This window comes from Schistocerca cancellata, chromosome 6 (assembly GCF_023864275.1).
Source record: "Schistocerca cancellata isolate TAMUIC-IGC-003103 chromosome 6, iqSchCanc2.1, whole genome shotgun sequence".
NCBI classification, from domain to species: Eukaryota; Metazoa; Arthropoda; class Insecta; order Orthoptera; family Acrididae; genus Schistocerca; species Schistocerca cancellata.
The window spans coordinates 76,818,274-76,845,190 of record NC_064631.1 but is presented as its reverse complement, the minus strand read 5'-3'; the positions used below and the strand labels follow the sequence as shown (position 1 = coordinate 76,845,190).

At 39.8% G+C, this 26,917-nt stretch overlaps 1 protein-coding gene across 1 annotated transcript in view; it reads right to left on the bottom strand.

The window, feature by feature from the left end:
* The window catches only part of LOC126191134 (trehalase-like), a 361,034-nt gene that overhangs the window by 172,251 nt on the left and 161,866 nt on the right, over positions 1 to 26,917 (bottom strand). The window contains exons 2-3 of the mRNA XM_049931884.1: positions 20,362 to 21,150; positions 3,611 to 3,744 (exon numbers count right to left, since the gene is read on the bottom strand). Of these exons, the coding sequence (XP_049787841.1) occupies positions 3,611 to 3,744; positions 20,362 to 21,150 (923 nt within the window). The remainder of the gene's footprint in view (positions 1 to 3,610; positions 3,745 to 20,361; positions 21,151 to 26,917) is intronic.

Genomic DNA, 26,917 nt, shown 5'->3' with positions numbered 1-26,917 from the left:
CTGTGCTGGGTGAGGATTTGTGTGTGTGTGTGGTATGTTCATTTTTGTACTGTTTGCATATCCATTTTCTACTGCGATTTGTTTTATTGTGTGTAGTTCTGTTTGTTCATGGGTGTTCTGTTTAATCTGTGGAGTATGAATCTGAAGTTTGCTGGCTTATGTGAAAATGGGTGGTTTGATAGATTGTGAATGATAGTGCTTCGGGTTGTCGGTTTCCTGAATATTGTGAAGTTGTGTGTGTTGTTTGTTTTATGTATGGTGAGATCTAGAGAATGCAGTGTGTTGTTAGTTTCTGTTTCTAATGTGAAGTTAATTTTTGGGTCTAGGTTGTTTATTTCATTGTGTAGTTGTTCTATGTGTGTATGTGGTTCATAATCAGGCATATTATGTCATCCACATAATGGTACCAGTATTTAACTTTGTAGCTTTTTGGTTTTATTGTGTGTCTGAAGATCATGTTCTCCCGGTTGTTCATGAATATGTTAGCTAGGAGGCCACTGGGCTGGAACACACAACAAACCACAATCACACGGTGTTTTGGTGAAGTGAAAAGTGTTTTACTATGTTATTTGTGGAAAATACTTGTTATAGTTACATGTGCATCACAAGACCTCAGCATGATGTGGAGAATGGAAGTGCTTGCCACACAAAAATGTAAGTAAAAACAAATATAGATGTGAAAACATTTTGACAAACTATATTACATTATAGAAGATAGGTTAACTGCCAGCAGAAACTTTCTCATCAACATTTTTTGCTTGCAGATGACAAGTTACCTGTAGTAATTAACACACAAGTGATCCAGAAAATTCATGCACACTAAATGTAAAGGTATTTACAAAGAGAAATGAGCTATTGTTTAAACCAGAGATGCACATAATTATATAATCATTTAACAAAAATGTTCACATTACAGAGTAAATGAAAACAAAAACCCACTGATGATGACACAGTGGAGCTGAAACATGTTTGGCTACTGAGAAAAAATGGTGTTTTGCATAACTGGCATACCTCACATCCAACAAAATGTAAATTAGTTACAACCTACGGTGCATACACACTTTATTCAACATTTAACATCACTACGGATATTCAGATACACCTGCCATCATTGGTGACGATGTGGTGCACATGAATATTGAAATTCTGCTTCACCCACTGAAGTATTGGAACACTGATGCTGTTAGTGACCTCCTGAATGGCTGTTTCCAGCTCAGCAGTGGTTTTGGAGCTATTGCCATACACCTTGTCTTTAACATAGGCCCACAAAAATGAGTCGGTAATGTTCAGATCCAGAGAATATGGCAACCAATCAAGGACCACGCCAGTGGCCTCTGGATACCCCAGAGCCAGAATGCATTCCCCAAAGTGCTCCTCCAGGACATCAAACACTCTCATGCTTCAGTGGGTTCAAGCTCTGTCTTGCATGAACAACATCTTGTTGAAATCAGGGTCACTTTGGATAATGGGCATAAAATCACCCTCCAAAACCTTCACATACCATTCAGTAGTCACCAAGTAATATTTTACAGATTAATCCATGACTGGACATATCACACCACACAGTTACCTGTTGAGGGTGAAGAGACTTCTCTATGGCGAAATTTGGATTCTCAGTCCCTAAAATGCACCATTTTTGCTTATTAATGAACCCATCCAAATGAAAGTGGGCTTCATCACTAAACCAAACCATGCATGTGCATACCAATTCCCATCATTCCCCACGGCCAACTGTCCAGTTTCAACATCCTAGCCAAAACTGTTCAGAAGTTATGCCAATTTTATTTCGTATAGTTCAGTAATTGTCAGCCTGTAAATGAACTGTTGAGTTTCAGAACACTGTACTCCAGATTCCAGGGAGAGGGATTGTTTGAGTTAGGGGAATGGGGGTTGGGTGTCAACTGCCTCCCCAGGGCCCCCTTGCAAATGCCTATGAGGAGAGTGCTACTGGTTTATTGTTAACGAACTGTAAAGGTTTTGTTTCTAAGAATTTCTCCTCTTAGCAGTGTTGAGTCCTTCTTATCAGCTTCATGTGACTGAGTGTACTTCTACATATCTGTAGTGTTATAAGTGCATTACAGCTATCAGTGCTTTGTTAAGAGATTCTTGATTTGGTCTTTTTCCTGATTCAGTTCCTAACCATGACCATTCTACCCATACATTTCTGTACTGGTAGGTAGATAATCAAACAGATTTTTCAAAGTAATTGACTTTCTGCTCTTGCTTTATGTTTATGCCAAGCTTTACACATAAGCAAAATATCAATCATATTAATCTGCAGAATTTTTTGATCATTTTGTCTGTGTGATGTGTTTGACATACAAGAATGGAAGTTTAAGTTCTCTAGATTTGTAGTTTTGATGTTCAAAACACCTCATTTGTGTTTCTTATGTAAATTGTTCATTATGTGCCAAACTAGGTCCCAGCACCTCTCCACGAGCCTTGTTTTATGATTCTCAGGAATTATATCTCTCATTTAATATTTCACAGCTCTGTAGTAGAGATGATAATTTCTTGCAGCACAAGTGCCTTCGTGTTCTTTTCTTTTTCAGTATATAGTTCCTACAAGATAATTAGTAATCAAATATGCAGTTGGCTGGTATCTGATGCAATTGCACTGGTTAATGCTTTGAGTGGGTCATTACTGTAGGGTAATACATGTCCATGGCAAGAGGGCAATATAATGAAAGTTAATTCCATTATTATTTAAACAAACAGTTCTTAAGCTCATATTATGTAACTTCATTTTACCATTCTCTAATTAAACTAACATTAAACTGTAATTTTGCACATGCATGCTTACCATGGTAACATGAAAACAGCTATTCTTTACATATGTACAAAGTATGCTGCACACCCACTTGTGTTATGTAAAATGGCATGCCTGCTTGACAAGTAAGGCACACCTCTCTCTCTCTCTCTCTCTCTCTCTCTCTCTCTCTCTCTCTCTCTCACACACACACACACACACACACACACACACACACACACATCACAAATTCACTCTCTCTCATACTCTCATATATCTCTCTGCACAAACAAGCGGATTAACCTATCATCATTATTTATGTTAATTTTTGTACTTGACTTTCTCTGTTTTTTATACAGTTTCAATCATAGCTGATTTTCTTCTAAATGAGTTTTTTAATATAAAAAATAATTAATGGTATCGAAGATTGTCTTACCATTCTTCCTCGCCCATCCCATATGGACGCCCATTCTTTTTCTCTATTCCCTCCCTGTTTACACCTTCATTTCTACCTTTGTTTCCTTTTCTCCCCTCCCTCTCACTAGCTGTTATATGTTCTATCCTCTGAACTCTATTTATCTTGTTACACAGCCACTGTATCATCTGTCAAAAGAACTGCCTCACCTCCTCACTTCATGTGTCCTTTCTTACCTCTCCCCACCTTTAGCTACCCAGGCAACTGCTCACAACAATCAACTATAGCTGAGTGGCTGCCTTTCCTCTATTTTAGATATTATTCCATCCAGGTATTTCCATTGTTGTTATATAAGGAAGTTCGGTTAGTGGATGTAAGAAATGACAAATGTTAAATTATTTCAGTCAGCTTTAGAGAATCAACAAAGCATAATAATTATTGTTTACCAGCATTGGTTTTGTCTTTAATGAACCATCGTCCAGAAAAATCCCATCCGGACTCAGCTCCGGATTTTATTTGGTAGTATATATTTTCACGTGCTTCATTTGTTGATGCATACTGTGCTGTCTCAATATCATCTCTGGAAAAAATATTCAACATGCATAACTGATCACATTAATATGTCAATAAAAATAATCAGTTTTGAAAATATAATGTAATTTGATAGATAAAGAAATCTACTCACTGAGTGGTGGCAGAAGAATACTCATACAAAGATATTGAAATTTGTAAGCTTTGAAGCCAGTGGCTCCTCTTTCTGGCAGAAGGACTGAAGGGGCAAAACATGAGATGAAGAAAAGCTGTAAGAATTGGGGAGCATTTGGAAAAGTTGGTTCAGGGGAGACTTAACAGATGGGATTAGAAAGAAGACTGATCATTGGGGCTGCACCATAGACATTTGAAAACATGAGAGCTTAAAGCTGCAAAATACAGTAATAATCAAGGCAGAAACTACTGACAAAACACTGCACATGCTAATAAGACTGGAAGGCTAAGTTCTTCTGTACAGTATCATGATTTATGTGGGCTATGTTTCTCAGCTTAGTATTTTTGAGAAACAATTCTTTCTACATCTACACCTCAATGACTACTCTGCAATTTATTCTTAAGTGCTTATTAACATGATCAGATAAAAAAATCTACTAACCAAGGGGCAGCAGAACATATAAATAAAGATATTGAAATCTACAAACTTTTGGAGTCAGTGACTCCTTCTTCTGGCAAAAGGGTTGAAGGAACAGGAAGAAGAATAAAGGAGAATGACTGTTGAGCTATAGGAAATGGGGAGAGTTCAGAAAAGTTGCCCAGAACACTGGGTCAGTAAGTCTCTTACTAGACAGGATGAAAAGGAAAGACTGATTGTAAGAGTTTGCAATAGATGAGATTTGAAAACCTGAGAGAGTAAAAGTGGAAGATAGCATAATAAACAAGGCAGAGATTACTGACAAGACATGGTGAATGTGTTAATAAGAGTGGAAAGCTAAGTGCATTTTATGTGATAGAGATCAGAGATGGAGAAAAACAGTCATGCTAGAAAGTAATATATATATATATATATATATATATATATATATATATATATATATATATATATATATATAAAAGAGAGCGAATAAAGTAATAGTTACTCAGAAGGAATACTTAGACCAAAGATATTAACATATATTAAGACCAGGTGGGTGACAACAACCAAGAACATGCTGTAAAGCTAGTTCTCACCTGCAGAGTTATGAGAAACTGCTGTTTGGGGGAAGAAACCAGATTATACATGTGATGAAACATGCACCAAGGTCATGATTGTCATGTTGTAGAGCAACAGGATATTGTGTGTTGCCAGTATACACCCTCTGTCTACACCTATTCATCCTAACTGAGAACTTGGTGATAGTCATGTCAATGTAAAAGGTCAAACAGTGTTTACATGACAGCTGGTACACAACATTTGTTGTTTCACAAGTGTCTCTCCCTTTGATTGTATATGTTTCACCAGTTATAGTGCTGGTACATGTGGTGATAGAAGGGTGCATGTGGCAAGTGGCAAGTCACAGTGGTAGGAGCCATAGGGTGAGAAAGTGGGTGCAGAGGGATCATAGGATCTGCAGAACTCCAGGCTCTTTGTTCCCTAAATGGGGATAACTCCATCATTATCCTCCCAGTAGACAAGAGATCTACTACTGTCATTCTTGATTGGTCTATGCCAGCTGTCTAACACCCTTGCATACAGCATCTGCCATCAAGATGCTGCCCTGTAATACAAAGTGACCTACAGTCCTTCCTTAAAACGTAGGCCCCTCACAAGGTCTAACAACTAAATTCATAGAACTTCTTACCTCATCAAAACCATACCCCCCCACTTTTTACTTTCTCTGTAAGTTCCACAAACCCAGTCACCCTGGCTGTCCCATAGTTTCTGGTTTCAAAGTATCCATGGAATGCACACTGAGGCAACAAAAGTAATGAGATATCTTCTAATATAATGTCAGATTCAACAAGTTGTTGGAAGTTCCCTGCAGAAATATTGAGCCATTTTGCCTCTGTAGCTGTACATGACTCCAAAAATGTTGCCAATGTAGGAGTTTGTGCACGAATTGGCTACTTGATTATGTTCCAGCAATGTTTGATGGGATTCATGTTGGGCACTCTGACTGGCCAAATCATCCCCTCTAATTGTCCAAAATGTTTTTCAAACCAGCCATGAACAATTGTGACCCAGTGACATGGCACATTGTTTTCCATAAAAATTCCACTGTTTTTTGAGAACATGAAATCCATTAATGGATGCACAGTGGTCTTCAAGTAGCCACACATAACTATTTCCACTCAACAATAGGTTCAGTTGGACCAAAGGACCCAGTCCATTCCATGTAAATACAGTCCATACCATTATGGAGCCTCTACCAGCATGCACATTGCCCTCTTGACAGTTTGGGTTCACAGCTTCGTGGGGTGTGCACCACACTGAACCGTACCATCAGCTCTTACCAACTGAAATTGCAACTCATCCAACCAAGCATCATTTTTCCAATCATCTAGGTTCCAACTAATATGGTCATGAGCCCAGGAGAGGCAATATGTGTGATTTGTGCTGTTTGCAAAGGCAATAGCATCAGTTGTCTAATGCTATAACCCATTAATGCCAAATTTCACCACACTGACCTAATGGATGTGTTTGCCATATGTTATTTCACAAAGTGTTGTTTGTCTATCAGTGATGAAAACTCTGCATGAACATTGCTGCTCTCGGTTGTTATGTGAAGGCTGTTGGCCACTGCACTGTCCACAGTGAGAGGTAATGTCTGAAATTTGATATTCTTGGCATACACTTGATAGAGTGGATCTCAGAATATTAAATTCCCTAATGAAATGTCTGATGCATCTAGCTCCAACAATTATTCCATATTAAAAGTCTGTTAATTCCCATAATGATGTTGGAAGTATTTGCACATGACTCAACTGAGTACAAATGACCGTTACACCAATGCGCTGCCCTTTTATACCTCATGTGCATAATACTACAGCCTATGTGCATATGACTATTATATGACTTTTGTCACCTCAGTGTACATCTGCCTTAGTGATCAACACCTGCAAGCTACAGTACAGAGACTTCCCTCCTATCTCAAAGTCACCAACCTTTTCTACATCATCTGAAATCTGACTCTGTCCCACTCCCACTACACACCTAAACATAATCAGTATTGTAGTTATAAATTGTCATAGCTGTGTTTCAAAATAACCAGAGCTCAAAGTGCTAACAGAAAGCACTGAAACTCAAATTGTCATAGGTATGGAAAGCTGACTAAGGCTGGAAATAAGTTCATCTGAAAATTTTACAAAGGACTTCACTGTGTTCAGATAGGACAGATTAAATAGAGTAAGTGATGGAGTGTTTATTGCTGTCAGAATCAGTTTACCTTGTAATAAAATCGAAATATATAGTTCTTGTGAGTTAGTACTGATAGAGTTTATACTTGACAACTGGAATAAATTAATATTTGGTTCCTTTTACAAACGCTCTGACTCAGATGATACAGTTTGCAAACAGTTCAAAGAAAGCTTGAGTCTCATTTAAAATAGGTACCCCACTCATACAGGTATAGTTTGGTGGTGACTTCAATCTACCTTCAATATGTTGGCAAAAATACACATTTAAAGTTGGAGGTAGGCATAAAATGTAAAGTTGGAGGTAGGCATAAAATGTCATCTGAAATCATTCTGAATGGGTTCTCAGAAAATAATTTTGAACAGTTAGATCAGGAGCGCACTTGAAGTTCAAATGTTTGTGAAAACATAATTCACCTCGTAGCAACAAATAGGGAGTAGCATTATGGACAGAGGGATTAGTGACAACAAGATTTTGTAGCAAGACTGAATACCTTAACATCTGAACCTACCACAAATAAATGTAAAATATATCTATTTAAAAAAGCAGATAAAAATGTTGCTTGAGGCCTTTCTGAAAGACACTCTCCACTTCTTTCCATCTGAATATGTAAGTGTAGATAAGATGCAGTTTATGTTAAAAGAAATAGTACCAATAGCTATTGAGAGGCAAACACCAAAGAAAATAACAGAGATAGTACTGATCCCCATGGAACACAACAGGTCAGAAGACATGAAATGTATTCTCAGTTGTGAATATGGACAACCATCAGCTGTATAATGGAAATACGATGATCAAAATTTGTGCTGGACCAGGAATCAAACCCAGATTTCCTGCCTGTCACAAGTGATTGCCCAACCATTAGGTTATCCCAGCATGACTCATTACCAGATCTAAACTTCCATATGTCATCAACAGTGTGTCTACAACCTGTGCTTGTACATCCATTTTGTATATTCCCATACAGGGGGAGGGGGTGGGGGACATTTTACTTGAAAGTTGCTTGCCCAGTGTCAGCAGATAAATACAATATTACAGTGATTGAGTTATTATTATGCATGCATCTCCAAAGGAACATTGCATCCTAATTTGGAGTAACGTGCACTACAACATCCAATTTATCTGCTGATACCAAGCAAGTGACCTTCAAGTGGTGTGTCTCCCCTGTACAGTTATATGCATAATGGATGTATGAGTTTAGGTTGTAGAAACATAGTTGACAACATATGGAAGTTTGAGTCTGGCTGCGAGTCTTGCTCGAATAGCCTACTGGTGAGGCAGCTGCTACGATAAATGAGAAACATTGGTTTGATTCCTGGGTTGGGTTGTTCAGGGGAAGGAGGCCAGACAGCGAGGTGATCGATCAATTCGGACTAGGGAAGGATGGGGCAGTAAGTCGGCTGTGCCCTTTCAAAGGAGTGATTTAGGGAAATCACGGGAAACCTAAATCTGGATAGCCGGACATGGGATTGAACCGTCATCCTCCTGAATGTGAGTCCAGTGTGCTAGCCACTGTGCCACCTCACCCAGTAGGTTTGAGTCTTGTTTCTGCACTAATTTTCATTGTTGTCATTCCATTCTATAGCTGATGGTAGTCTATATTCAGAACTATGAATACATTTTGTGTATTTCATAATGGGTTTAGTCACCACAGTTCTTGTTCCTTCAGGCATCCATGCAGGTCTGAAGGAACACTGCATGATAATTTGGGATAACATAGGGAGTGCAACATCACATAGGTCAGAACATTGTTGCAGAAGCAACAAAAAAGACATGCCAAATTTAAAACAATGCAAAACCATCAAGACTGGCAAAGTGCTACACAAGCTCAAAATTTAGCAAGAACTGCAATGAGAGATGCTTTTAATACTTTCCACAAAGCAACTCTGTCTTGTAATCTGACATAAAATCCAAAGAGTCTCCGGTCATGTGTAAAGTACACCAGTGGAAAGACACAATCGATACCTTCACCATGTGATAGCAATGGTGATTTTACTGATGCCTGTGCCACTAAAGTGGAGTTACTTAATACGGTTTTCTGAAATTCCTTCACCATAGAAGGCAAAGTAAGTGTTCCAAAATATGAATCAAGGATAACTGCTAACATGAGTAACGTAAACAATATTAGAGAAGGAAAGTTGCCACTCACCGAATAGAGGAAATGCTGAGTGGCAATAGGCCTATCGTGATGTGCCTGTTGTGACTCAGCATCTCTGCTATGTGGTGAGTGGCAACTTCCCTTCTCTAATATTGTTACATTCCATCCTGAATTTTCCATTGTTTGATGAGTAACTTAAAAGTAGAAATCCTAGGTGTGGCAAAGCAACTTAAATCACTTAATAAAGGTGAGGCCTCCAGTCCCAAATGAATACCAGTCAGGTTTCTCTCACAGTATGCTGATACAATAACTCCATATGTTGCAATCATATATAACTAGTCAGTCATTGAAAGATCTGTACTTAAAGACTGGAAAGTTGTGTAAGTGACACACTATCCAAGATAGGACTGATACTGATGGAGGACATCAAAGAAGTTCACTGGACATAGTTACCTCATCAGCCTAGTTCAAGAGCAGATTTCCTGGGCCATAACATCCAGTCCTGATACTGCTGATCCCTCCAAAACACAACTTAGTAGTACAACTCTTGTCACTCAGTATTATACGGGACTTGAAAGTATTAATCAGCTTTTTTGCATGGCTATCTTTACAAAAAAATAATTCCCTGAAATGAGGTTTGTTCTGTCTCACATTTCGCCCACCACACCTAGAATAGCTTTTTGTTGCCCTAAAATCTCTGCAATATCCTTGTCAGATCCTGTGCTTCTTCTGCACCCATTTCCCTACCCTACTGCTTGTATCGCTGTGATCATCCCCATTGTAGACTTGCACCTCACACCCTTCTATCACCCACTGTACCAGACCTGTAATTGGCAAAATATATACAGTCAAAGGGAGAGAAACAAGAAGTCATGTACCAGCTGTCATGTAAACACTGTTTGACCTTTTGCATTAGAATGACTACCACCAAGTTATCAGTTAGGATGAATGGGCATAGGCAGAGGGTGTATACTGGCAACACGCAATATCCTGTTGCTCTACAACATGACAATCATGACCTTGGTGTACGTTTCATCACATGTACCATCTGGATTTTTCCCCCAGACACCAGTTTCTCAGAACTCCACAGGTGAGAACTGGCATTACAGCACGTCCTTGGTAGTCGTCACCCACCTGCCCTTAATTTACGTTAATTTCTTTGGTCTAATAATGGAAAATCCAGGATGGAATGTAACAGTATTGTGAAAAGGAAAGTTGCTACTCGCCATATAGCAGAGATGCTGAGTCTCAGATAGGCATAACAAAAAGACTGTCACAAATATAGCTTTTGGCCAGTAAGGCCTTCATCACAATTAGGTGACAAACACACACATACACGCTCATGCAAACACAACATACACATCACTGCAGTCTCAGGCAACTCTGCAGTCTCATGCAGCTGTGGAAACAGTGCGAGCAGCAGCACCACTGCATGATGGGAGTGGCAATAGGGTGGGTTAAGCAACAGTCTGGGGTGGGGAGAGGGAGAGATAGTAGGGTAGGGGTTGTAGACCGTGACATGCTGTTGGGAGGCATGCAGGGATGAGGTGGAAAGAGGGTAGGGCAGCTATCTGCAGTTGGGAGGTTAGACTGAGGGCAGTGGACAGATGAGGGATGGGGGGATTGGGGGGAGGGCAGCAGAAAAGGAGAGAAGTAAAAAGAATGGGTGTGATGGGGAATGAGGGCTGTACAGTGCTGGAATGGGAGCAGAGATGGGGTTGGATGGGAGAGGACAATGACTAATGAAGGTTGAGGCCAGAAGAATTATGGGAACATAGGATCTATTTCAGGGAAAGTTCCCGTCTGTGCAGTTCAGAAAAGCTGGTCGTGGTGGGAAGGACCCATATGGCACAGGCTGTGAAGCAGTCACTGAAATGAAGGATGCCATGTTTCGCCGTGTGCTCAGCAACAAGGGAGTCCACTTTTTTTTCTTGGCTACAGTTTGTCAGTGGCCATTCTTGTGGACTGTCTGCTTGTTGGTTTCCATGCTCACATATAATGCAGCACAGTGGTTGCAGCTTAGCTTGTTGATCACATGACTGGTTTCACAGGTAGCCCTGTGTTTGATGGGATAGGTGATGTTTGTAACCAGACTGGAGTAGGTGGTGGTGGGAGGATATATAGGACAGGTCTAGCATCAGGGTCTACTTCAGGGATGTGAGCCATGAGGTAAGTGGTTGGGAGCAGGAGTTGTGTAGGGATGGATGAGTAAATTGTGCAGGTTTGGTGGACAGTGGAATACCACTGTGGGAGGGGTGGGAAGGATGGTGGGCAAGACAATTTTCATTTCAGGGCATGACAAGAGGCAGTTGAAACCCTGGCTGAGAATGTAATTCAGTTGCTCCAGTCCTGGGTGACATTGACATATGAGGGGAATGCTCCTCTGTGACCAAATGGAGGGACTTTGTGAGGTGGGGGGAGACTGGAAAGATAAGGCATGGGAGATTTGTTTTAGAATAAGCTTGGGAGATAATTATGGTTTCTGAAGGCTTCAGTGAGACTGTCAGTATATTTCAAGAGGGACTGCCTGTCACTACAGATTTCATGACCGTGGGTGGCTAGGCTGTATGGAAGGGACTTCTTGGTATGGAAACAGTGGCAGCTGTCAAAGTGGAGGTATTACTGGTGGTTAGTAGGTCTGATATGATGGAGGTCCTGATGTAGCCATCTTTGAGGTGGAGATCAGCATCCAGTAAGATGGCTTGTTGGCTTGAGCAGGAATAGGTGAGGCTAATGGGGGAGGAGTAATTGAGGTCCTGGAGGAATGTGGATAGGGTGCCCTCACCCTCTATCCAAATCACAAAAATGTCATAGATGAATCTCAGCCAGGTGTTTAGGAAGGATTCCTCTAGACGGTCCATGAAGAAGCTGGCATTAAATGGTGCTATAGCCAAATTCTGGATTTGTTTGTAGGTAATGCCTGCAAAGGAGAGGTAATTGTGGGTGAGGATTTAGATGTTCATGGGACTATGAAGGAGGTTGTTGCTTTGGAACCTGTCAGGTGTTAGGAAAGGTAGTGTTTGATAGCAGTAAGGACATGGTCATTAGGGTTGTTAGTGTAAAGGGAGGTGACATCTATAGTGATGAGCAGGACACCATGCAATAAAGGGACAGGAACCGTGCAGAGTCTGCGGAGGAAATGGGTGGTATCTTTTATATAGGAGGGTAGATTCTGGGTAATGGGTTGAACATGTTGGTCTATGAGAGCAAAGATTCTCTCAGTGGGGCACAGTAACCAGCCACAATGGGGCATTGTGGGTGGTTGGCTTTATGGACTTTAGGAAACATGTAGAAGGTAGGAGAACAGGGAGTGATAGGGGTAAGCAGAGGGATGGACTCTGGGGAGAGGTTCGGGATGGGCCTAAGAATTTGAGAAGTGACTGGACATCCTCTGGATATCTGGAATGAGGTCACTGTGCCAAGGCGTGCAGGTGGCAGAGTCCTTCTGCCAGATAATCATCACAGTTCAAAACAACTGTGGTGGAGCCTTCACCCACAAGTTGTATAGTAAGATCAGGATCTGTTTTAGATGGTGGACTGTGGTTCTTTCTGTGGATGTAATGTTAGTTTCCATGTTGAGGGATTTGGGGAATGATGGTGAGGCAAGGTTGGAGGTTAAGAAATTCTGGAAAGTTAACAGGGGGTGATTTGGGGGCAATGGTGGTGGATCATGGGTGGATGGAGGAGTGAAGTGAGCTAGGCATGGTTCAGCATTGGTCTTTGGTTCAGTCTGATTGCTAGGGTTGATGGCAGAAAAGTGTCTTCACTGTAGAGACTGGGAGAAGGAGAGAAGGTGTTTAACAAGTTGTACATGATTGAATTTGGGAGTGTGGCAATAGGTGAGGCCTATGGAAAAGACTGATATTTCTGTGGGGCTAAGACTTCTTTCCCTGTTATGTATTCTATGTTCCCATAACCCTCCAAGCCTCAACCTTTGTTAGTCATTGTCCTCTCCCATCTAGCCCCTTCTCTGTTCCCACTCCAGCACTACACAGCCCTCATTCCCACATCAAACACATTCTTTTTTACTTCTCTCCTTTTCGAATATCCCCCTCACCCCTCCCCACATCTCCACTGCCCTCCGTCTAACATCCTGACTGCACATAGCTGCTGTATGCTCTTTCCACTTCATCCTTGCATGCTCCGCAACAGCATGCCCCTGACTGCCAACCCTACCCTACCATTCCTCACCCCACCCTTCTCCTTACCCCCACCCAGTCGCCATTCCCTACATGCCCTAGTGTTGCTGCTCACTGTGTGGCCTCAGTTGCCTGAGTCATGTGTGTGTGAGGTGTGTTTGCATGAGTGTGTATGTGCATGTTTGTTGTCTAATTGTGATGAAGGCCTTACTGACCAAAAGCTATATTTGCGAGAGTCTTTTTTTTTGTGCCTATCTGTGAACCAGCATCTCTGCTATACTGTGAGTAGCAACTTTCCTTTTCACAATATTGTTTCTTTTTTCTACATATTTCTTCTGAGTAACTATTGCTTTCTTCACTCTCTTTTAGTTTTCTATATATTTTACTTTCTGATATGACTATTTTTCGCCATCCCTGATTCTACCACATACAATGCACTTGGCTTTTCACTTTTATTAACTCATGCACAATGTTTTGTCAGTAATCTCTGCCTTGTGTATCATGCTATCTGCCACCATTATGCTCTCAGATTTTCAAATCTTGTCCAGTGCAGACTCCTACAGTCAGTCTTTCCTTTTCACCTTGTCCATTAAGTCTCACCTGACCCTGGGTTCTGTGCAACTTTTCAAAACTCTTCCCATATACTGTCGCTCAGCTGTCTTTTTCCTCTATTCCTATTCATTTCCCTTCAACCATTTTGCCAGAAGGAGGAGTCATTGGCTCCAAAATCTTGCACATTTCAATATGTTTATACATCTGTTCTCCTGCTGCCACTTGGCAAATAATTTTTTTTGTATCTGAACATGTTAATAAACACTTAAGAGTGAATTGCAGCATAGTCATTTAGATGTAGATAGAAATGTTTCTCAAAAATACTAAGCTGAGGTACATACCCCACATAAATCATGATACCATCTCCAAATTATACTTGAAAAACAGATCAGCTACCAGAATAAATAGTGGAAAATAAAAAAAATAGCTATTTTACTGCAAAGCAAAGCTTATACATTTGCTTACTGAAGAATTAATATATCTAAACAGATTCTTCAGCCAGTACAAAAAATTATCTTAAGACAACATTATGAATAAATTCACAATTTTAGACTAATGTTCGAACAGTGTCACATGTAAATGAGAGTGCTGGATTTCATGACATTATGTGTACAGGCAAGAGACATATCAGATAATTAAAATGTAAGTAAGTGGCAGAATCAACATTTCAGTCTTTAACAGCTAAAACAGATAACTAAAAGCAAAATGTGTACAGCTTAAAAGCAGGAGTCAAGACACTCTGGTCAACAGGCAATGAGGACTGATGAATTGCAGCTCAAAACTAATGGATTTCAGGTGCTAAGATCTGAATAAATAAGGAATAAAAGAGAAAAATACAGAGTGTCCCACTTGAAAGAGGTCCCACAATCAAACATTTGCTTAATTTACACTTGAAGGTGTCATCCCTTGCTCATGGGGAAATAGAGTTGAATCACAAAAGATGTTGAAAGTGTCCACCCTTGACTTGTAAACATAGTTGAACATGATGCTGCAGATTCTTCAATGTTGCTGTCAGGACCTCTGGTGCCACTGCCTGGATTTAATAGATGATGTCCCCTCATAAATCTTCCAAGTTTTTTGTTTTGTTCCTGTAGACCTTGCCTTTTAGGCCACCCCGTAGGGAAATGTCAGGTAATGTTAAATCAGGTGATCTTTTGAAATCACTCTGTTGGGGAAAAATGATTCGACCTCAAACACGGTCACTCAAGATGTGTGGCACATGGCACTATCCTCATGGTACCAACTAAGGTTAAGTTCTTCATTGTCCAACTGGTTCACAAATTGCTGAAAATATTTTGATGTAAACTACACTTTTCGTAGTAGACAAAAAAACACACTGTGATATTGGACAGAACACACCAGTCTTTTGTGAATGCATGGGTCGCTCCACCAGTGCATGTGTATTTTTATTACACCACAAATATGTATTCTGAGAGTAGAGAGAGGTGGAACCATGCAAATCACTGAACCACATGTGCTGCAATATTTCTGACCCATGAGCAATAAATTGCTGAAACCAGTGGCAAAACATAATGCATTTGTCTTCAGCATTGAAATTCAGTTCATGAACAACTGTAACCTTGTATGGATAAATATCAGCTTTTCTTCACAGCTCTCTCAATGTGCTCCATGACATTCCACATTCCTGAGATAAACATAAGACAGACTTGCAGGAGAGACCAATGATCACTGTTTCATGCCAACAGCCCCCATCATGAGGATACAGCACCATTACACTGCTCCCCATCTCATTCAATAATTCTTGTATGCACCATTTGGATGGTATATGGTGGTCACCACATGATTCAACAAACATTTGCTGACATGTCTTAATGGAACCAGTAATCAATGTAATGTTAATGAGCAAAGTAAGAGCATATGGACTATCAGACCAATTGTGTGATTGGATTGAAGACTCCTAGATAACAGAACGCAGCATGTCATTCTCAATGGAGAGAAGTCTTCCGAAGTAAGAGTGATTTCAGGTGTGCCGCAGGGGAGTGTCATAGGACCGTTGCTATTCACAATATACATAAATGACCTTGTGGATGACATCAGAAGTTCACTGAGGCTTTTTGCAGATGATGCTGTGGTGTATCAAGAGGTTGTAACAATGAAAAATTGTACTGAAATGCAAGAGGATCTGCAGCAAATTGCTGCATGGTGCAGGGAATGGCAATTGAATCTCAATGTAGACAAGTATAATGTGCTGTGAATACATAGAAAGATAAACCCCTTATCATATAGCTACAAAATAGCAGGTCAGCAACTGGAAGCAGTTAATTCCATAAATTATCTGAGAGTACGCATTAGGAGTGATTTAAAATGGAATGATCATATAAAGTTGATCGTTGGTAAGGCAGATGCCAGACTGAGATTCATTGGAAGAGTCCTAAGGAAATGCAATCCAAAAACAAAGGAAGTAGGTTACAGTACGCTTGTTTGCCCACTGCTTGAATACTGCTCAGCAGTGTGGGATCCATACCAGATAGGGTTGATAGAAGAGATAGAGAAGATCCAATGGAGAGCAGTGCGCTTCATTACAGGATCATTTAGTAATTGCGAAAGTGTTATGGAGATGATAGATAAACTCCAGTGGAAGATTCTGCGGGAGAGATGCTCAGTAGCTCGGTATGGGCTTTTGTTAAAGTTTCGAGAACATACCTTCACCGAAGAGTCAAGCAATATATTGCTCCCTCCTACGTATATCTCGCGAAGAGACCATGAGGATAAAATCAGAGAGATTAGAGCCCACACAGAAGCATACTGACAATCCTCCTTTCCACGAACAATACGAGACTGGAATAGAAGGGAGAACCGATAGAGGTACTCAAGGTACCCTCAGCCACACACCGTCAGGTGGCTTGCGGAGTATGGATGTAGATGTAGATGTAGAATCCAGTATTGTTTCACAAGAAACGTTCTCTTTGACAGGATATTGATCCATTGTCACTAAACATTGAACACTGAGCTCCTGGCAAAGCAATGTAAGGAAACACACTGTTGTGTCAGACGATTTTGCAGTTGCAGTTGCTGTTATGGTGTAAAGTCAAGCACCGGTACACCAGTCAGGAACAAGAGAGAGCAGAGAGGGGTGTGAAGAAGACATCAGCCAGTTGCACATTGACCAACATCTCCCCAGGACAACAATGCGACAGCAGTGTCCCCTATGTGAAGAAAACATAAGTGCCATGCCCAATTGGCCGCAGCCCAGAAGCTTCAAGACTAGTGACCTCAATAGAAGTGTCAACTATATTACTTCACTTGTATTAGGAATTGTATTTACTGAAGAGATTTCTCATTTTACATGTCGCTCTTTGCTTGCAACATATCTACGTACTTCTCAAAGTTAAGTATTGTCATTTGTCTTACTGTAATAAAAACTCATTAATCTGATTTGTTTGAATGTTGTCTAGCAATCAGAGAAAGCAGGTTTCCTAAATTTCCCATAATTGACTACTAGGCAGGATTCAACAGTTGCCTAGTCAAACATCACAATTACATGGCAAAATTTCTGCGGCATTACTACAAATGATTGTGGAGCCCCTTTCAAGTGGGGCACCTTGTATTTTAGCTTGTAAGTATTTTTACCACCATGAACTATGGAAATTGCCAAGGAGAGGTGGCTTGCATACTGTGGTGATGTAGATAGCTGTATTGTAGGTGCAGGTGCAACCACAATGGAGAGGTATATGTGGAGAGATCAAAAACCCACAGTTCCTGAAGAGAGCAGCAGCCTTTTCAGTAGCTGAAAGCAAGTAGAAACTATAGTGGTTATCTTTTTTACCAAGCACATACAACTCTACTGTATGGCATCTCCCTTGGTAAAATAGTCTACTATTTGGATGCCCGGAACAACTCAGTAGCACATTGTCATCTGTAAAAACAAAACTGGCATGTTATGGGCCATAATGTGAAATGTTAGATCCTGTAATTGTGTGAGTAGTTTAGAGGAGTGGATAGATGAAAGTTAAATATTGTGGGAATTAGCTAAATATGGTGGTAGGAAGAACTGGACTTCAGGTCAGGTGGGTAGAGGGTTATCAACACGTAATCAAATAGGGAAAATGCATGAGCAGGCCTAGTAATGGATAAGAAAATGGGCTTGTGGGGAAGCTGCTATGAAGAACATAGTTGATGCTTTATCAGAGCCAAGATAGGCACTAATCCAACACCTATCACAGCTGTACAAGTCAATGAAAATTTATTTGTGATGGGTGTCTAGAGTTCAGCAGTAGGAAAAGGAAGAGAAGAAAAAATAGCAGAACAACATGGACTGAAGTAAAGGAATGAATGAGAAAACAACCTGGTAGGATTTTGCACAGAGCATAATTTAGTCATCACTAACATTTGGTTTAAGATTCATGAAAGAAGTTATACGTGGAAGAGATCTGGGGACACCAGAAGGCTTTGGATTGATTACATAATGGTAAGACATATTCTGAGGGCAGATTTTAAACTATAAGACATTTCCAGAGGCAGATGCTGACTCTGACCATAATTTATTGGTTATATACTCCAGATTCAAACTGAACAAATTTGAAAATGGTGGAAAACTAAGGAGATAGGATCTGGATAAACTGAGGTAACCAGATTGTTGATAATTTTAGAGGGAACATTAGATACCATTGGACTACAACAATAGCAGATAAATGGGGAGCTTAGATAGAGGAAATAGGGAGGGCAGCAAAGGACTACATCTGCAAAAAAGCAAGACCTAGTAGAAATCATAGGATGACACCAGAGATATTGACTTTAATTCATGAAAGGCGGAAATACAAACATGCAGCAAATGAAGTAGGCAATAGGGAATGCAGCTGTCTAAAAAATGAGTTTGACAGAAAGTGCAAAATAATTGAGTAGGAATGTCTGGAGGACAAAAGTAAGGCTGTAGAAGCATGCACAGACCTTTGGGTACAGATGTATGCATGTCAGGTCTCTAAATGTGAAGTCTTTGTCTGACAGAGTACAAATCAGAATTATATGGATTACTGATTACATAGCAGTACTTGCCAAAAATGAATGGGAACTGAGTCAGGTGGTAGAATGAGTGCTAGCTTGTGATTATAATTTGCACATAAACAAGAAAGGAACTGAAACAATGGTGGGCACAGCAGGTCAAATTTTAAACTCGAATGTGGAACACTTGAAGAGGTAAATGAATAATTCTACTTCGTAAGTAGAATAGATAAATAACAATAAAGAAGAAATGAATAAGAATAAGAAATAAGAAAGAATAAGAAAGAAGATATAAATAAGAAGAAAGAAGAAAGAGCTAAGAAATTATTAATGGCAGGGAGTTCACAAGGCCAAAAAGATTTCTATCAAAAGAAATAGCTATTATGAGCCAAAATTATAAATGTTCAGATCAGAAAGAGATTTACAAAATGTTATCAGGTACAAAACATGGGCAACTAAAAACACAGAAATGAAGTAATTTGAAAATTTTTGAAATGTGTCATTAAAGGAGACTGTTGAAAATGCGGTGGATTAGTTAAGTTATTAATGAAGGAGTTGTGCAGTGAATTAAGAAGAAAAAATGAATTTTGAAGAACATAGTGAATCAAAGACGTGGCATGCTTGGCAGATATTTAGACATGAGCTGTTGCTGAAAACTGACTTAAAGGAGTGGTAGAGGGAAATAACTGCAGGGGCAGTCATAGGTATGAGTACACATTTCAGATCATTAATGATGTGGCATATAGCAGTTGCAGCTGGGCTGAAATAAAGAGGAGGAAAGCTGGAAAGTGACCAGAAAGTGATCCTGCATCAAACCAACTTCAGGGTTGATGATCTAAACAAAACAACAGCCTCATAGTGATCTGTACTTCAGTTACAAGTTATTAATGAAGTTTTACAGTGAATCAGCAAGAAAAAATGAATTATGGAGAACAGTGAATCAAAGACATGGGAGGATAATACATACATGTGCCTACATTTCCCTTTTATTAGAGCCCTATTGGACAGATAGGTGATGAAGGGAGCGGGGGGGGGGGGGAGGGGGGGGGGGCAGGCAGGTGATGAAAGGGGGGGGGGAGGTTGGGAGGGGGGCCAGTCAAACTCCATCCCATCCTACACACTTAATGACTTGTGGAGAAGAACTGTGCAGAAGAAGTGCTCCCTACTTCCTTCGTACAGAGTGGTTTCAATGTATCTATGGATGCTCTGTGCTTCATACCAAAAATGTGTACCACAGATAAGAAATGCTTAAATGTTTTATGCAGTTGGAATCATTCCTCATTGTTCTAGAACATAAAAACTGAACTTGTCATAATAAAATGATAGAAACTATTACTGAATAGCTAATACTGCAATACAATATTGACTCAGTTGCATAAATTGGCAGCTAATGGGGAAATCATAAATGGCCCAAAATCTTTTCACCTCTACCAGTAAAAGAGCAGGTAGCTGAAGAAATGATCTGATAAAACACTCACCTAACTTCCCTGACACCTACCTTTATCCACAAAACACACACACACACATTTTAAATCTTGTTTAACTGATATTTATTTTTATACTTACGTATAAGACTCAGGCCGGGGACCAGATGATGGCGCGTAGTAGCGGCACAACGTATAGCTCTTTCCATTTTTCTCAACAGTTACAGTTCTGTTTGACATCCAAAATGAAAACTCCTTGTCCATAGTATCTATGTACTGCTTTATTATCATTTGGGCTTCATGCGGCTTCACATAAGTAGTATAGGAATAAATCATGGGTACAAACATAGGTGGCTGTGAACGTTCTAAGTAGTATACACGACCACCATTTGGTATGTGGCCTATATCTTCTACCATATGAGCAAAGTTGGCAATAATGCCTTTTGCTGTTTCCTTCATGCCACATATCAGAATGCCATTAACAATCCAGTAGGTGTCCCAGTAGTAATATTCCCGAAAGCGTCCTCCAGGTATTATGAAACCATTTGGGACATATATCAGGGAGTACCTGTCAGGATTTTCTTTCACATCATCTGAAATTCTTCGAGCCAACTCTTTCCACATGTCATTTAAATAGTAGGCCCAGTTTCTCAGATCTGGATCCCTAATAGTGTTTAGACTAGATGGATTTTTTACCCAATCTGGAGGAGTCCATTCTTCCAATTCCTTGCCCTCTTCAAAATTATCAGAAACAAAGTTCCGTACTTGTTCTTGTGAGGGTGAGCCATTTGTTGAGTCCATCAAGGTTTGGAATTCAGACAGAATTTCTTGTGATGGTTTTTTCTGTTTCATGTCCACAAAAGTTTTGTCATCGCTGTAAATTTTGCTCTTCTGCACAGTGTCTAGTAAGGATCCCTGGCAGTAAATCTGGCTGTAAAAAAGCAGAATATAAAAAAATTTAAATGCCTTTTTCATAATAATTTTCAGTTGGCAAACTAACTATTTGTATAAGGTGAGTCTGAAGGCAACTAAAGAAAATTGTGGAGGTTTCTTCATGACTTATTCTGAGTAACTGTGATTTATTCAAGTTTTTACGCTAGCTACCTTTATTTCAGTGTGAATACTTTCACAACAATGAAGAAGCCTGTAGTATGCAATCACTGAAACATACAACATGAAGCATTAAGTGATTCAAGAAACTTCAGATGCAAAAGTACTCTAAAAAGCCGTCATATGGCACAGCTGACAGGGAGATGCCTAAATGCAAGAGTCTTTCTTTATTCTTCACACAGAGTGGCTGCCTTCCATCACAAAGTGTGAGAGTTATGTGTTCAATTGTATCTGTTACATATGGGTAAGTTTAATGGATACATGTGTAGCACAGTGCCATATTTGTGTCAGATGACAGCTAGAGAAGAGAGAGGGAGAATCTCCATGCTGGAATACAACTGACTCATTCGAATAGCGTCCAGGGCATTGCTGAGTTCAACAGTGTTACGTGCCCTCACTTCATGAGGTCCTACTGATAGGTTTGGAATTTAATTCAGAATACTGGCACAAGACTGTTGATCAAGAACTTTACACCACCAGCTCTCCTTCCATTTGCCGTAAAGGCAAAGTACTCTGATGTGGTTGGTATGGCAGCAGGAGCAGCTCTACACAGTGTTTTTGTGCCATTCTTCCATTACATTGAATGGACCTGTACATGAGGTACAAATCAGAGAACTCTTCATCAGTAAACCTATCCATACAGTTTTGTGTCACTGTAAGTATATAACTAAGATCGGTAGAGAAATGAATGTGAGACAGAAACAAGTAATACTGAATGTGAGTTTGAGGATGAAGAGTAAAGTGGGCATTACTGTTGTCAATAGCAAATTTTGTATTACTGGTGGCAACAGTAAGTATCATGACTGAATGGAACAAATTCGTTACTAAGAAAGAGAGACAGCTCATATTGTCAACATCTGCAGTGTTGTGCAGATATTTTCATTACAATAAAGATGCGTAGATGAATGGGAACAAGAAATTAAATAAAGTGAAATTACTCTTTAATAAGCCTCATGAGGCTATGGATGCCCCCCCCCCCCCCCTCCCCCCTTCCCCTCGCTGGATACGCCCATGTTACTTAACGTTCAAAGGATAATGGCATAGACTACAATTTTGTGAATGAATCTTATATGTATGGGCGTATAGACATTTGTAAAGTGAATACATAAAACAATGTAGCAACCATTTTTTTAAATCTTTGAGAAAGGATAAATTTGATTAATTTAGAGAACTGTTTGATGTAATTTGATTGTGATGTAAATATAAGGATTATGTATGGTTGTACAACAGTTAGTCAGTTTCTTGCCCTGAGCATTTGCTGTGTAAAGAGAGATGTAATTGTGTTAACTTTTTGTTAATAAATAAATATAAAAAGTTAACAGATTATTAACTATTGTATCAACTACTAAATAACGCTAAGAGCTAACTCCAAGATAGAAATCTACTACATTCTGACATCACATTTTGTGATACTTAAGCACAAGAATGTGCACTAAAAGTGATGCATTTTTCGCAGATCTTTTATGCGATTTATCAAAAAACTGGAAATTTTCACAATGCACAAGTATAACAAAGAAAGGTACCAAATATGATTTGTTAGCTTCATAAACACTTAGATGAACATGATGGCTGATCAGTTTTCTTCCCTTCTTTATCTATTACTCCATCCAAGACAGTAAATATTGTATGGATGGCCTCCAAAAGTGCATGTAAATTTATGGGAAACAATCCGTGAAAAAGGAACATACAAAATTTTACATTAAGTAATACAAAGAATAATACATACAAAATTGTACAAAAATGTTCAAGGAATAATACTTGGTCATACAAGACTCAGTAATACAACTTTTATATATGTATACTAACGGTATTGTATCTGCATAGTCTCTTTGCCCTAAGGCTTTACTTTTGTCTTCCCTAAACAGGAAGCACTTATATTCACTACAATAATTCAGTAAGGATTTTACCACACTGTCTATCAGATTTAAAAAATTAACAGAAACTTTAGGGGATGAAAGACAGTGTTTTCAGTTTTGCCTTACTATAAACATTTGAGAATTATTTATTGGCCTAAATAGTCACTTACCAAGTAAAAACACTGTTCAAGTAGAAATTCTTTAAATTCTACTTTAAATCTGTTTTCACCTTGTAACTTTATGATGTTGTCTGGCAGTATGTTGTAGAGTTTTGTACCCATATGGCTCACAAGCCTTTGTGTGTGTGTTCTTTTATTCGCTGAGTATGGTGTGCTGTACTATTCAGAGTACTATAGTTATGCAAGTCGGCATTTGTCTGAAAATCTGTAAGATGGGCCCTAAAATATAAAACTTATTTGTATAGGTATATAAGGAAAGTACTGTTAGTACTGTACCCGTCACTGCCAAATGTAGATGTTGCCGTGTGGTGCAGGGATGTAGGACATGGATGGAACCTGTCAGGATGCACCATATTAAAACTCGGCCATGATCTTCAAGTGTATTATTATTTCCAGCTACAGTGCCACATTCCTCTCTATCTGTGTCACAGGGTCTCACGATGCCAAGGACACCACTTCACTGTCTGCAAAACACCTTGGTGTGGAAAGGCTAACTCAGCGACCCGTGCAACATATTGGAGTTTGCTGGACGTGTACAGGCGCAGTGTTTTGATGACATCAGGAAGCGCCGGCAGCTGACTCAGTGGCCTTTACTTGGAATGCCTCCAGAGTGTGTTGAAAGTGAACAAGACTGCCGTTGATAGCAAGCCATCGAGCGGCCTGTTACTGGCTGGCTACAGACCTAGCATTGGCCTCAGAGGGTCGAACCAGTGACCCACCGAGGACTGGAATGCTGGCGTCCCATCTGCTGCTGCATGTACCCAGTGGTGTGAGACTCCCCACTGTCCAGGAGAGCTGTCATACTTGACTCCCCATCGTTAGAAAACCAGCATCTACTTATACGCAGCTGTGTGCCTCTATTTTGCTAACGCACCACTCCGAGTCATGTACTCACAACACATAGGCTGGGCCAGTACGCCCCTTCTGCCTGTAGCTTGCACCATGCAAACCACTGCGTTTACTCTTTTCAGATGTTCTACAGCCCTGTGGCCTCCATTCTACTTTGCAATCGCTGGTAATTGAAACTTACTGTGGACAGGCCTGTGCCTGGCTGTAACTTGTGCACTCAGAAACATTAAACCGAATCTAACTTTTTCCTATGTTAAACGGTGGTGCTGCTACATTATTACCCCCTCCCGATCTAAAGTGGTGGAACCACTACAGTACTTTAAACTTGTTGAATAAGGGTTTGCATTGTGTCAGTTGATGACTGTGTGTTATTATTCGAATAGACCTCTTCTGCAACAGAAAGATTTGTTTTAGACGGCAAGTGGTGGAATCCCAAAATATTATTCCGTATGTTGCAAGAGATTGAAAATAGCCAAAATATGCCACCCCAGCACCCACTGCAGTACAAACATTTGCAATAATTCTAAGAGTAAAACAAGCTGAGTTAAGTTTCTGCACAAGTTTCATTACATGATCATTAAAATTAAGATATTCATCTACATGAGTCCCCAGCAATTTTGTTCATGCCACTCTGTCTATGGCGTTGTCACCGAACAACAGATCAAGATTTACATTTTGACATATTTTCCCAAACTGCATATAAATTGTTTTATTTGTATTTAATGTCGATCGGTTTGCCTTGAACCAAGTGTGGTCATTCTTTATTACTTGATCAGTAGTTTTTTGCAGCATTTGCTTTGGTGCAACTATTATCACACTTGTGTCTTCTGCAAATAGTGTGGCCTTTGCTGGTCCATCTGAGGTGTGAAAGCCATTTATATAGACAAGGAACAATAAGGGACCTAGAATACTGCCTTGCGGCAGTCCTATTTCCAGTTTTTTTGCACCTATATGAAATTTATTTTGTGGTTGAAGTAATCTGGCATCTGTCCTACAATCTGTGTTATGTTTTGTAGGCATGAGTCAAACCACTTTTTCCCTGTCTCATGATTACCTAATGCCTCCAGATTTTCTAAAAGAATGCTATAATTGACAGTGTCAAATGCTTTGGAGCGCCTCCCAGAAGTACAATAAAATCTTTATCGTGCAGATTTTTTACCTCTCCGGATGCAGTCATTTTTTTAATTTCACTAAGTTGGGCTCCCGGTTTCACTATACCACACGAACATGTTTTAGTTGTTTCTCTTAGCTTACTCACAAGACCATGACCGTGGCTGTCTGAATGCACAAACCATTTGCTGTTATTGGAGTTCACAATGTGGGAATCATTTTGTATTGTTTTACTAAACACTTCCGCACAATTTTTGGTTGGCACATTTACATTTACCTCATTCACACTTGTTTGCGTCAATAAACAAATTAATAATGATTTTATCAAGCAATACTCGTCAGATGAATTAGCGGAGAACAATTGTCACTTCAAGAAGTTAGAGGGCTCACAGTTTAAGCACTGAAAAACCCTGTTGTTGTTGTTGTGGTCTTCAGTCCAGACTGGTTTGATGCAGCTCTCCATGCTACTCAATCCTGTGCAAGCTTCTTCATCTCCCAGTACCTACTGCAGCCTACATCCTTCTGAATCTGCTTAGTGTATTCATCTCTTGATCTCCCTCTACGATTTTTACCCTCCACACTGCCCTCCGATACTAAATTGGTGATCCCCCAATGTCTCAGAACATGTCCTACCAACTGATCCCTTCTTCTAGTCAAGTTGTGCCATAAGCTCCTCTTCTCCCCAATTCTATTCAATACCTCCTCATTAGTTATGTGATCTACCCATCTAATCTTCAGCATTCTTCTGTATCACTACATTTTGAAAGCTTCTATTCTCTTCTTGTCTAAACTATTTATTGTCCACGTTTCACTTCCATACATGGCTGCACTCCATACAAATACTCTGTCTTACCATTATATAATCTATCTGATACCTTTTAGTGTCTCCAGTGTTCTTCCATTTATACAACCTTCTTTCATGATTCTTGAACCAAGTGTTAGCTATGATTAAGTTATGCTCTGCGCAAAATTCTACAAGGCGGCTTCCTCTATCATTTCTTACCCCCAATCCATATTCACCTACTATGTTTCCTTCTCTCCCTTTTCCTACTCTTGAATTCCAGTCACCCATGACTATTAAGTTCTCGTCTCCCTTCACTACCTGAATAATTTCTTTTATCTCCTCATACATTTCATCAATTTCTTCATCATCTGCAGAGCTAGTTGGCATATAAACTTGTACTATTGTAGTAGACGTGGGCCTCGTGTCTATCTTGGCCACAATAGTGGGTTCACTATGCTGTTTGTAGTAGCTTACCCGTACTCCTATTTTTTTATTCATTATTAAACCTACTCCTACATTACCCCTATTTGATTTTGTATTTATAACCCTGTATTCACCTGACCAAAAGTCTTGTTCTTCCTGCCACTGAACTTCACTAATTCCCACTATATCTAACTTTAACCTATCAATTTCCCTTTTTAAATTTTCCAACCTACCTGCCTGATTAAGGGATCTGACATTCCACGCTCCGATCTGTAGAACACCAGTATTCTTTCTCCTGATAACGACGTCCTCTTGAGTAGTCCCCGGCCAGAGATCCGAATGGGGGACTATTTTACCTCTAGAATATTTTACTCAAGAGGACGCCAT